We start from the raw sequence: 13492 nt of genomic DNA on the forward strand, positions 1-13492 counted from the left end.
GCACGATATGGTTGGAAACCAATAAGTAAACATCAGTGAAAATTACATACCAGAGCAAACTCTGAGTGTAGCATCTATCAAACATAATCTCAACAATTTCAGAAAAAAAAAAATACCTGTTTATTTGTCAGCATGTCATCACATCACCTGCAACCCTAAACAATCCTATACAGTAGCGCTGGTCTAGAGTTTTAACACAGGCATGTTACACAGACACAAGTGATGTGTACACAAATAAGGGGTATTCAACATCCATGAAAATCTTCTGAGGGGAATTAGACATTATTTTAAGCCTATGTATTGCTTCAGGCTGCATTTTATAAAGCTGTCATTGCACAAATCAATCACTAAATCAGAAGCAAAGAAAATCATTAAACATATGCAAAACATATGCACGTACATGTATCACACCTGTTTTCAAAGCTTCCACAAATTAAAACTGCATACAACATTTCACCCAAACTTGACAACACTTGACACAGTTATTGTCTGGAATCAAATGCGTAACAGGTACAGTCACTTAATAAATCTTCGTAGCTTCAATTTCACGGAAGCTTGGGAGAAAAACATTTTGTGTACTTTTCCAGCACAAAAAATATGATTTTTTTAGAACTTTGTACACTTGTAGATAAATGTGTACAGTTCTACATGAATTGTAAAGTTTAGATCAACCATATGTACACATATATACTGTATTGTATACATGTTTGCACAGTAAATGATCCCAAATGTGCACATGTACTCCATATGCAAGTACAGTAAATGATCCCAAATATGCATCTGTATACTGTACTTTATACATGTATGTTTGCACAGTAAATGATCCCAAATGTGCACATGTACTCCATATGTAAGTACAGTAAATGATCCCAAATATGCATCTGTATATTGTACTTTATACATGTATGTTTGCACAGTAAATGATCCCAAATGTGCACTTATATACTGTACTTAATATGTATGCACAGTAAATGATCCCAAATGTGCACCAGTATACTGTACTTCAATCTGTATGAACAGTAAAAGACCTCAAATATGTACATGATCAGTTTTTCCAGAAGGTGTTACAGGACACCTACAGTTCTAAATTAGGCAAGGATTAGAAATCCGACACAAAGTAATCCTTACAAAGGTCAAAGTGTACATAAAACTCAAGGGTCCCAATACATTTATACTACATTTCTGCTCAAACGTTCCCATATTCACACGACACAGTTATACCAGATAGAGGATGTCACTGCAATGGTGTAGGCATACAATCGAATAGAGAGGGATACCGCTCGCTCAACCTACACCTAAAAGTCAACATGTCTCCTTTACTTAGTCAAAGAATGATGGAAGAGTAATTGGCCAATATCCGATGGAGAGCATAAAGATTCGCACTGTATGTACATGTTATTGTCTACAAATGTACATGCCTCATGGATCTAAGAGGTATGTGTTCTGTATTGTGTACAAACTCCACACTACAAGAGACAATCAATCCGCCTTATAAACAGAAACTTGTGAATGTTTAGGACTGCATGTAGGATCAAGGTGCAGTCTCACTCAAACCGTTTCTATTAATTTGTCAGCATACTTACATGTATTTTAGCTATCTACAGTAAAATTAGGATAAAAAAAAAATCTATCACATCATGATAAATAAAGCAGTCCTTAAAGCATATTTAAATATTCAAACCTTTAAAATGTTTGACAGCATTTAATTCAGTGAATTTCTGGAAATCAGCACTTGCAATATCAGTCCTCAGGCGCCACTGTGTCTTTTAAAAGTTATATTTATGTTTTATGAACATTCCTGGATTTATATGGCACCTACGATACAAGTTTTAGTATTTAAGTGAACAAGTTACATGGAATTAACCATGTGTGTAATCAGTAACCACTAAGTACTGCCTACCAGTTAACAAAAACATTACTTGTGGGAGCAGAAAACAAAAAGTTAACAATATATTATTGGAGCACAAGACACTAAGTTAACAATATATGTATTTTTATGTCATCACCAGCTAAAATGAATATCTTAATCTGATTAAATTTTATGAGCAATTAATAGCACTACACACACAAACATTTTATTTACAGATGTATTTAATGTTAGAGAAAAGAATATTTACAAACCTCTAAAATTTGATAGCTCTCCTTTATACTTGTCATAATTAAAATTTACTGCACTAAAAAAAAAAAAAAGATTGTGTTTAGATAAATCTTCATTTACAAGATTTAAGATAAGTATGCTTTTTTTTCCTTTATACGGTTTAGGATATATCCTTAGTGCATAAAAAAAGAGAGCTTCTCAGTCTTGTTCTTTGGCAAGGAGGGTGGGGTGGGGTGGGGGGGGAGGAAGCGTTGCCTTAAACTCGTCACTGAATCCGGAAATCAAGTAGCAGTCAAGTGTGTCATGACATCACTGTGCATGTCAAAACTCTATGTGATAACAGTCAGAATGGTACACCAGTAACACTCATTTCTGAAAATTACTAACCATGGACAGAAAACAGACCTAAAAATAGAGGGCCAATGAGGAGATAAATGTGTAAAATATGAATGATTTTTTTCTTCGTTTTTTTGCGGGAGAACACTTTTTTTTTTAATGTTCCTCAAAATAAATAATCTTTCCTTTAGAGTTACTTTTCATGTGCCCTTTAATTTGAACAGATCACAGCTGTAGTGTAATCTGGATCAGAGGTGCTACTGTATTTGAAATACATGTACAAAATGAGCTATTTCTGAAATAATGTCTATATGTACTGTATTACTTAGAGGATGGTTTCAGTCAAAAATTCTACACTATACTCTCATCAATATGTAAAGAAACTGTAGCCAACTGAGCTATTTCATGACCATCAAGCAATTTATGTAACGTTTGAATGATTAATTCCATGTTAACATTGTGTTCCTAATATTAATTCAAATTTGGCACTGAAAGACATGATTTTGTCTTCTTTTAAATCCTATAGTTGAATGAACATGACTGAGGCTCCATTCCAAGAACACTGCACGTACATGTGAAAACTTCTCGCTGTGTTTATACAGGTGTCATTTTCCAATCACACTGAAGTTGTACACTGACTTTGCCTTTATGCATGTACAATGTATCAACAAATAAGACCCTCTTAATGTCAGCAGTCAAGGACACAAAAATAGCAGATGAAGATAATACATTACAGATAGGTACAGTTTATCATTGTTATTTTGATAAATGTACATGTATACATGCTAATATGTAGGCCTACCTGAAACAAGAAACATTTAATATTCCCTTTCCGTTAATTATTAAAGCTCCCTGCTGAACTGGATGTTTCATCAGAATTCCTTGTCCAGCAGAAGTGGTGTAATAAACCTGGCCCATATCAAGATAAAGTATGACATGACATATTTGAAAGCAAAGTTATGGTTTTTGTTTCCCAGTATGATCAGCACAGATCATCCCTTAAAATCAGAATGCTTTTGCTGGCACCCAACAGAGGCAAGTCAGGACAACTGATTTTCTACCATTTTAACACATATGTTTAATAGAAATTCACACCACTATTACCTCATTCCAGTTATCACAACCTGAGTGATAAATACATGTGAGAACATGAACATGCAAGACTTTCAAGGCGGCTTTACAAGGTCAAGATACTTAAACTGACCTAAAATGGCTTGCGTTTTCTTCTTTATGAAAGTGATAGTAGATTTCTTGTTCTCTGTCAAAATCTTTCGCAAAATTGGTGTGGGCAGCAGAACAATTTTCATCATGATTATATTAGCTATTTCCATTGATAATGTCAGGTTTTGTAACAATTTCTGGCAAGAAATGAAATAGCAAGTTCTGATGCAGGGAATAAAATTATGTGCAAGGCATGTTGGAACCAAACAAGGCATCAAGTGTGACAGGCCTTCCAATCCCAAACCAAATGAACAAAAATGTCATAATGGATTACTGGTGCATGAATACATAGTTTTTCAGTGATACGTGTCACAGCTGCTCTGAGCCAATCATCTGCACGCCCTTTGGTCACGTGACTACAGTACTGGATGTGAAAATAAAGCAATCAAATTTAACCCAGAGGAGATAAGCATTGAAGAAGATTTTGGTATGAAAAAAAGGAGAAATATAACTGTTAGGTAAGCAATTTGTTTCGGAAAAGTAATCGGAATGTATCTATCTTTCAGATATGATAGTTTCAAAGTCCTGTTGTACTTTAAACTTTAGAAATGGGCAAAAATCAGCATTTTGCCCATTGGCTCCATGGCATTTATGTTATCACCTCCTGCTCCTTGTGAGGAACCCTGGTGTTCAAAGCTATATAAATAAGACTCCGTGATAGAATGCAGAGATTTTTCCTCATGTAAACTGGGAGGCTTCTTTGACTAACCACATTATCTCTTACTAGGATGTCCGTGAAGCCCTCTTGCCCTCTAGATCTACACTCATGTATATCTACTTCTATGTACTGGTAATGCAGAATCAAACAGGTATGTGGCCCTAATTTTACATGAAGGTCTAACACTATACGATCTGGCTTGTACCACATTGGTATCCTACTCCCGGTATAAAAAAAGAAAAAAAAAAAAAAAAAAAAAGAACAGAAACCTTAGCCTAGAAGTGCAATATCTCCACACAGCGTGGCGCCAAATTAAGAATTTAAATTATTCACTGTTTTCATTCATTCACACTGACAGATGACTGTCGTTTTGACAGCTCTCTAACCTTTTGAACTCGCCATCACATCAAAATTTGTCACATTACAAATGCAAATTGGCTCACGCTTTAGAATGCTGATGCCACCGCTATGCACATTAACAGCGAAAAACAAAACATTTTAACATCAAGAAACAAAGACGCCTTACTGATGCTAAATGTCCGACTGGCTCCATTTCGTATCAGCAGGGGGCTTTCCATAATCCTCGCCATTTTTGGGGTTGTTGTTGTTTTTGTAAAACAGCGCCGCCTACTGGACTCGACGAATATTAAAGAAGTCCCTAGCATGGCGACATGGCGAAGTAATTCGTAGACAACAAAGTGCAATAATATCAAAGTATTTGCAATATTTTAGAATTATAATAGTGACTAACTTACATGAGCAATAAAATGAAGCTTGCTGATTATCTAATTCAAATAATATTACGGGGAAACATCCAACTCGCTTAAGAATTATTTGTTGTCAAGGCGTACTTGTTGATGATAAACAGAGTAAGTTGGTCCGAATATTGAAAGGATGGAAGTGCAGAACTGTCAAAGTTAACACTGCGAGAGGAACTTTAAATAAGACCTCGGGTTAGCTTGCGAAACTCCATGATTCCTTGGTGAAATAGATATTTAACCGCCCAGCCGGAGGGCTTGACTTTTAAGTTGCGAAAATGGCGTCAACAGTAACAAGAACTTTACCACCGCTGTCGGCCGGTCGACAGATGGAGACTATGCATGTGCGTCCAAATATGGCGAACAGAGGCCAAGGTAATGTGTTGTCACTGCAGAATAGCAAGGCTAATAACAGGCTACGTTTAGATCCTGCCCGTGCTCTGGAGCCAGCTAGGAAAAAAATAGCAACACTTGAAGCTCAGCGTGTGATGACCGTTTTTGACGAGACAATAAAGCGTTCGGAAATTATAACACTGATGCCCTTTGTACTGGAGAACTTGTCAAGGTTTAATGTGGTTTTTGGGTCCGAGTTGGTGGAAGCCCTTGAGCAGCATGGATCCATCAAGAACAGCTATGAGGAGATCAGAAATCAGCTAGAAAAGATCCGACGAAGACGTGAAAAAAGTTCAGACTCATTGCACTCAAATCTTAGCCAAGCTGACCAGGGTGAAGGGCATGATGTTGAAGATGGTGAAAGTACGGGAGAAAAGTCACGACCAACAAGTCAGTACAGCCAGCATTCCGTATCAGCTTCGGAAAGTCAAATGGATAATGTTATGAGAAATTTGAGTTTTGTTGCGCAGCAATTGAGCACATCAACCAAAAATGTGCTGAGGCTATTCTCAGTCAATCCTGCTGCGATGAGTGCGGTGCGAGCAGAGGTGGGAGAAAGAGCTAGAGAGTGCCAGTCATTTATCACAGCTCTGGAGGAGCTCAAGGAAGTCCTGTTGGTCAAATTGTTGACCACTCCAGTCGAAGAGAAGGAAAAGTTTGATTATCTCCATGAGATTTCTCTCAGGGAACAACAAAATGCAGCTCATATCGTAAAGCTAGAGGCTGAAGTGAAGGGGGCACAGGACGACCGGGATGAGGAGGTATTATAATCACATCACATAGTCTACACATCTTCAGTGATATGTAGACTATATATTTTTTTTTTTTTAAGTCAGTATGACATATGAGGTGTGAGTTACAATCCACCTGTAGACAAGGAATTTGTAGATCATGTAGCCATTTGTATAGTCTTCCATTCATAGCATGAAGAACACCTCTCTCCTCCCATCAGTGGTGGTGGGTGTTTACATGTGTTTCACATGTGAGAAAGCTTGTCAGTAACTTACCTGTTACTGTCTGTAGATTACCCTTGGCTCTTCAGTTTCCTCCACCCATAAAATTGACAGTCTTCGTATAAGTGAAAAATTCAGCAATAAAATATATAAATACCGTAATTCTTCCACCTTTTCACATGTTTGCCAAGTGTTGATTCAAGCATCTTCGGAAGGTATTTCTGAAGGCATTACTCTGAGTTTACTGATATTTGTCTCCAAAATCAAATTAAAAATTTGCATAAATTGCTCTGAAAGTTGCTCTTTCATATGCGAAAGGTTGAGAAATTTGTATAAACAAATATACTTATACCATACTTTTAATGTCATGCATATTTATCCCAGCATGGACAATGTCTTCTTGACATCAGAAAAATCCCACTTTTATACCTATACATATACATGTAAATATATATATATATATATATATATATATATATATATATATATATATATAATATGTATATATATATATATATATGTATATATACCCTAAATGACCATAAATTTCGTCCAGGACAAACTAAGCCATTTTTCCTGATTCTGAGTGTTCCATTGATTTTAGAACTTTAGATGTTTTGAGATTTACAATGGCAAGTTTCAGCACCAAAAATAATAGTTTGTGACATTTATTTGCCTCTAAAAAACGCTTTTGTGAGCAAACTTTGAAGTCAGTAAGGGTATATATGTGTATATTTGGATAAGTGCCCTCATCACTTAGTGCCCATATTACTAAGCCATCATAAATGTAATTTGAGCTTTGAGTAAGGTTAGGGTTAGGGTAAGGTTGATGTATAATGCCATCTGCTGATATAGTGAAGACCTCGACATATATACATGCACACCTCAGAGTTAAGTTTCTTCAGCTTAGCTAAGTGAATGGTTAGTAAAACATTTCACAGTTTTGGCAGAAACAGGTGAATTGGTCCACTGATAAAGTGGAAAATGTGTTCTTTATACAGGGTGTCCCAGAAGTCGCGCACCATCTAGGTTGAGGTTGAATGCTTGAGGTACAGAGTGTGTTGCCCCATCTCTTCCAAGAGATAATTAACTCTGGAAGAGAGAAAAAAATTTAAATCAGTATTAAATATGAAACACAGAAAAAAAATGAAAATCTGGATATATACATGACTTCTGGGACCATGTGTACAATGAGCATCAATGTCTAACTGTGACTACTTTAAGAATATATCCTTCCATATAAATATTCTTTATATATAAATTTATTTGACTGTTATTTTGACTTGTTTAAAGGATTGCTCAGAAATGCTTATAGAGCATACCATCAGACTGGGAAGCCTGTGTGGATGGGCCAGTGGTATCTCCTCAGAGTTTTCTGCTGATGTTACTTGTGATGAATTAGATTGGTCTAAAGATTAAATATTTATACTTAAGATAACCTTATATATATGTGTCTATATATATATATATATATTTTTTTTTCTTGCCTGTCAGATAAGGAAGAAGAATGACGTGATCAGAAGGTTGCAGGCAGAACTGCATCAGATTGAGAAGTTCTCAGAGGAACACATTAGAAGAGTGAAGTCTGAGGCCGAGAAGCAGGAATCTGCTGACATCAAAAACAGTGAGGGCAGGACACAGAAGCTTTCTCAGGAGGCGAGTCAGCTGAAAACACAGCTGCAAAACCTCATCCAGGAGCACAGAGAGCAGGAACAGCAGTTGAGGAAGGTAAACACACTTGAAGAGTCCATTTTGTCTCAAGTACCTCTACATGTATTTTGAGGGATAAATACCATCAGTGTGGACGTGTTCAAATTGTGCAGCAGCACTGAGTTTGTATTGTCCACAACCATTGTCAACAACTTAAGTAACTTTACCTTAAGAGTTTAAATTTAAGTTTAAATTTAATTTTTTTTACAACTTTCAATCCCTGTTGGAATGTTGTTGTATGTAAGGGTTTCAAATGCATGTGTATTATAATTATGTGAGAACAGTTAAAAAAATTATTAATGAAGTATTTAAGAATTTAAATTATTTTGATAACATTTTAGTATGAAAACCATTTCTCATGATGTCTGATTACAGAAAAAATTCAAGATTGAAACTGAAGTTGAAAACTGGATCCAGAAATATGACAGTGATATGGGGGAACGACAGGTATGTGGTAACATAATGTATTGTATATGTAATAGTGCTGTAGATCTGAAATATATGTCACTGCAATTAGTTGAATTGAAACAATGCCAGTGGACTTGTGCCAAAAGAACCTGTGAGTTTTTAAAATTTTTTTGCAAAGAAAGGATAGGATCATAGTGTAATATGATATTTGTATTTACTAATTGCTCATATTTTTGCCTTTCAGAAAATATCAATCATCACACCTGTTTAAATGATTCTAAAGTTTGAAAAATTTAAAATGCAACCCACTTTATAAATTTATGGAACTTCACTACTGGTTTTGAATGGTAACCCTGTCATGATGAGGCTGACATTTTGTGAAAGGTAACTATTTTGGCTGTTCTGAAATAATAGAAAAGATTCAGTTGGATTTGCGATGATTGATATCTTGCCCAAAATTGCAGGTATGGCCTCTTTAACTTTTATGGTAATATGATGTTTTTTCTGTGACTTGTATTATACTAAATGGCGGGTTTTGATTTTGTATGTTTTCCCTATCAAAGGACGAATATGAGGAGATTGATGCTGTATACACTGAGGAAAAGAAACAGCTTCATGAACTTGAGGAACGATTTACCACACTGGAGGCAGAGTACCTGCAGATCATGGAGGAGCGTCGTGTTGCGCGAGAACGACGCGAAGCAGCCGAGAGAGAAATGGCTCTGATGATAAAATCTGCCACAACCATTCAGGCATTCTGGAGATCCTACAAGGTCAGGAAAGCCCTCAAGGCCCGCAAGAAGAAAGGCGGTGGCAAAAAGAAGAAGTAGGAAGTAATGCGAATTTTGTACATCATAGTTGTGAATAGCTGGGCTGATCAAAACAGTCAAGTGTGACATCAAGCCTAATTTTTCATATGGTTTGTGTAGAACTTGTGCAAACATGAAACAAAATCTTGGCCTTGTATATAACTCATTTGAAGATGTAAATTTTCAACAAGGTGATTTTGTTGCAGTTTAAGTCAAATCATGTAGCATGTGGCTTTCAAGACAACCTGACATTAAGAACTATCACAAGTTCAAGTGTACATACAAATATAGCTTGCATTCGAAATTGGTACCATATATTTTCAATATGAACTGTAATAGAATTGATTTTCCGAAAGGCTCTGTATAACTTGGGGTGGAATAAATTATATTACAATGGTTTGAGTAATTCTGTATCATGTTGTGATATCGTAGCCCAGTTTCAGGGGGCGTCACTCTCACAGTCATTATTTTGTTCGGCCAAATTGCCTCCCTTGGTGAGGAGCAGCACAACTGATTATGGATGTTTTTCAGTTGATGTACATGTAGTATGTTCAACTGTAAAGGCGCTTTTCACTTGTGAAATGACAATCTAAAGGTACCGAATATTGTTTACTGCTTCTTCTTTTAAGCTGCATGATTTTCGTCGGTATATGACTTTTGAACCTGATATGGCATCTTTTTCGCCAGGCTTACCCTATTTCTTCTAATTTGTTTGACACCTGGTCTGCTCATTTTAGCCAATGTATATGTAGTTGTAGCAGGAATATTGATTTTCTTTCTTTCCTCACATGGTTAGACCATATAATGAACAACATAGTCATATCCTTACTTTTCCAAAAGGCTGGTAAAAAAATGTAATATTCTATTTTCAGCACTACTAATATCTGTCCCAGAAATTAGAAGAATCAGGGTAATTGTCACCTTTACAGTCAGGCAGATATATATATACACCAGCTGATCCGGTGTCTGATTGTAGATGTTCTTTAGGTTGATTGGGGCTACATGATTTGGTCACGTACGTGTAGAAACACACTGGAGATAACACCAAACATGAGACCAGATAAGTTTATGACGATGACCTAACTTTGCCAGTAGTAGTATGGTTGCAAACATGTGACTCTGACGAAGTGGGGTCCGAGTTACATGTACAATACGAAACAGGACTGAATATGTCGTGGAATATTTTGCTCCGTTCCCAGGGAGATGTATTGTATTTTAGTCTGGCACATTGTCTAAAACGAACTCTTGCGATACTGAGAAAAAGAGTGCGTGAGCCTTTCAGAAAAGAGTGTTACAGCAAAAAACGCGAGTTTATCGGTGAGATTTCTCTTTGCGATAAGTGGTCGAATACAATATACAACTACCAGTGACAGCTCCGGATCCAGGGAGGAGCTGCTTTCTTTGAACAAATCGCGCAAAACATGTGCGTCTTCAGCGGCTACGAAACATTAAAAAGCTTTTCGCGTTGTAACTCTCGTGGCTGCTCCACTCCAGACATATTTGAAACTATGGTAGTAGTCACGTGAAAGGTCCTATCTGAGCATACGTCTTGGAAGCGGACCGCTTCAGTGGACTAATGGTTAGAGAGCGAGGTTTGAACCTCGAAGTCTTGAGACCAGGGATCAAAGCATGGTCGGTTCATACCAAGACATTAAAAATGGTACTTGTTGCGGCCTCGCTTGGCGCTCAGTATTGAAAGAGCAGGGCAAGGAAACAGGACTGCTTGACCCGATGTTTGTATAACGTGACCGGGTGAGGGTGTCATGCCTGCATTATACTTGAGAGGCTTGAACTCGCCCTGCCACAGTAAATACACATGCACATACTGAGTGTATTTGTAAAGTGCGATGTAAAACCCAAAGGATACACACTCTTTGAAGAGGAAGACTTGAGGTTCAGGGGCCGATTCCACGATGCCGTTTCTGACTTGGTACTCGAAGCTGAAAGGTGGAGACGTTTGATTTGGTACACGTACCATTGATATCAGGGTGGTCAAAATGTTAGTTTCTATGATCCAAAAATAAGCTTTAAAATGGTATTCAAAATTTTGAGGCTGTGAGTTTGTGACAAAAGCGCCTTATACCTGAGCATTGATATGATTGGTGTTTTGAAGGAGTCGATGAGGGCACCGAGCCGCGGACCATAAGTATGTAATCTTGGTATGATCAGTATAAGTGGATAGGCCAAGTAGCCTACTGGTTTCGCCCAGAGTCCGTGTATTGAGAGATTTAGAGTTATGTCAAACGTCCAGTGAGGCAGCACTGTAAAAATGTCACTGTGAGAGCGAATCCGTTGCAAGAAGACACCGTCATGAACTGATTAGCCGGAAAGAATGTTGAAAACGAGCAACTTTAAAGTGAACACAAAGTCAGCCAATAAAGCTGAATTAACTAACCAAGTAGTATTCAAAGAAAATATTCTTAAAAGACTACACCGCTTATAAACAAAATAAGTAGCAAACAATCGTTAGCACCTATAGCCACTAATTTGCTGACGCCATTTTGCCGTATTGTAGTTATCTAGGAGAAACCTAGGAGATCTCCTGTATGATCGGTATTAAACGATGTGACAAATGGGAAAATACAAATGAAAACGCCGGACACCCAGCCAAAGTGTATAAGCTCTGTTCCATGTTCAAGGTGATGTTAGTGGACACAAGCGTCCTGTTTTCGGGGTCGTGCTCGTTCTCATCTGTACTGGCTGTACCGACTTCAGGGAATTTATCGAACATAGCAGGACATTCAGATTGATAACAGACCTTTTCATTCAGATTTTGGAAAGATACTTTCGTAATAAATCTGACTTTGGTAAGGAAAAAGAATGCAAAGTCACAATATTTTGCTTCAAGCAATGGCTCTCCTAAGGTGCTTTTCTTGCCAGCTCACCCTGACAAGTTACTGCAGTATCCTTCCCAATATATACGCATTGTGACACAGGCAGCCTCCCTCAGCTCCCTGCTCATAAACGGGTGGTTTATGCATTAGTTTAACACTAAAACTAACCGCATAATCCAGTTATCACGTGACTCTTTCAGCGCTATTGATGAACAAAGTTCACAAAGGCTTCTACAACATGGCTACTGGCAGTGAATTGCCCGTCAGTGCCATATCCCCAAGGAACTTCATCTTCTCGGCTTTTAACACTTCACAGAATTTTTTTCACATATTTTTCTGTGATAACTGTGTCCTGTATCATTTTCTCTATGTATGTATAGTGGCAGACTTCATGTTCACTTTAAACCCTAAACAAACGCATGTAACTCTCTCTCTTTGCTTAAAAGTGGAATTTGTAAGACTGGTGTTGAAACGTTTTGGTTTACTTATAATATAAGGGTAAATGACCTAAAATATATATGTGTATACATGTAGGTGTAAACCCTATGCACAAATACATGTATGTATGTGGTGCAGCTGAAGCCGCGTACATTTGGCGTATGAATGTCCCTCTGAAAGAATCAAAAGTCTTGCAGTTGCCTTTGGTATTTTGAGTGATGGAAAGACCCATGCTATGTGTCATTTGGAATTTACCATTTAGATATTTAAATCTGAAGTCAACCGTTAATTGTTAACACAGCCACGATAGAATACCGTAAAATGTTACAAAACATAAACTTTGCGTCTGGCTCCAAACAAAATTGCTGATGCAGTCCTTCTCGCCCCTGTAGCTCACGCCTCTCTCACACAGGGAGGGCTAAAATGTCATCTTCCATCAACAACTCTGCCTTTATGTTTGAGAGAATAGCTTGAATTAGTTAAGGAAGTATTCCTAAAGGTAAGCACTCTGTTCCTGAGTTGACTGGGGGTTGAAATAGCGCTGTTATTATGACTGTTGGCAATATATGAGTTAGCACATTGAACAATAAGTATGTTTATTATAGGGGGGGGGGGGGGGGGGCGCAAAACCCATACAAAGCTACGAACATGAAGTAAAGACAGGTACCAACTTAAAATAGCAGGGAGGTTCACTCTGGGTGGTTTATTGGTTTGTACAGTCCATTTGGAGGTTACACAAGCTGTCCTGGTGCCACATTGCTAAGTGTTACATTGTTGCAGTTATATGTATTTATTTATTTATTTGACTGGGGTTTTACGCCGTACTCAAGAATATTTCATTTATACGACGACGGTCAACATTATGGTGGGAGGAAG

At 37.5% G+C, this 13492-nt stretch overlaps 2 protein-coding genes across 2 annotated transcripts in view; one reads left to right on the forward strand and one right to left on the reverse strand.

Moving 5' to 3' along the window:
* Positions 1-4920, reverse strand: part of LOC135476237 (two pore channel protein 1-like) — a 47466-nt gene extending 42546 nt beyond the window's left edge. The window contains 1 exon segment of the mRNA XM_064756184.1: positions 4840-4920. Within this exon segment, the coding sequence (XP_064612254.1) occupies positions 4840-4903 (64 nt within the window). The 5' untranslated portion in view covers positions 4904-4920.
* A 285-nt stretch (positions 4921-5205) lies between these two features.
* Positions 5206-9714, forward strand: LOC135476685 (dynein regulatory complex protein 10-like). Its single transcript, XM_064756795.1, has 4 exons — positions 5206-6225; positions 7912-8145; positions 8503-8574; positions 9099-9714. Exons 1-4 carry the CDS (start codon positions 5350-5352, stop codon positions 9363-9365), a joined length of 1449 nt encoding a protein of 482 aa, XP_064612865.1. The 5' UTR covers positions 5206-5349; the 3' UTR covers positions 9366-9714.
* Positions 9715-13492: the final 3778 nt, after the last annotated feature.

This window comes from Liolophura sinensis, chromosome 10 (genome assembly GCF_032854445.1).
Source record: "Liolophura sinensis isolate JHLJ2023 chromosome 10, CUHK_Ljap_v2, whole genome shotgun sequence".
In the NCBI taxonomy this organism is placed as follows: domain Eukaryota; kingdom Metazoa; phylum Mollusca; class Polyplacophora; order Chitonida; family Chitonidae; genus Liolophura; species Liolophura sinensis.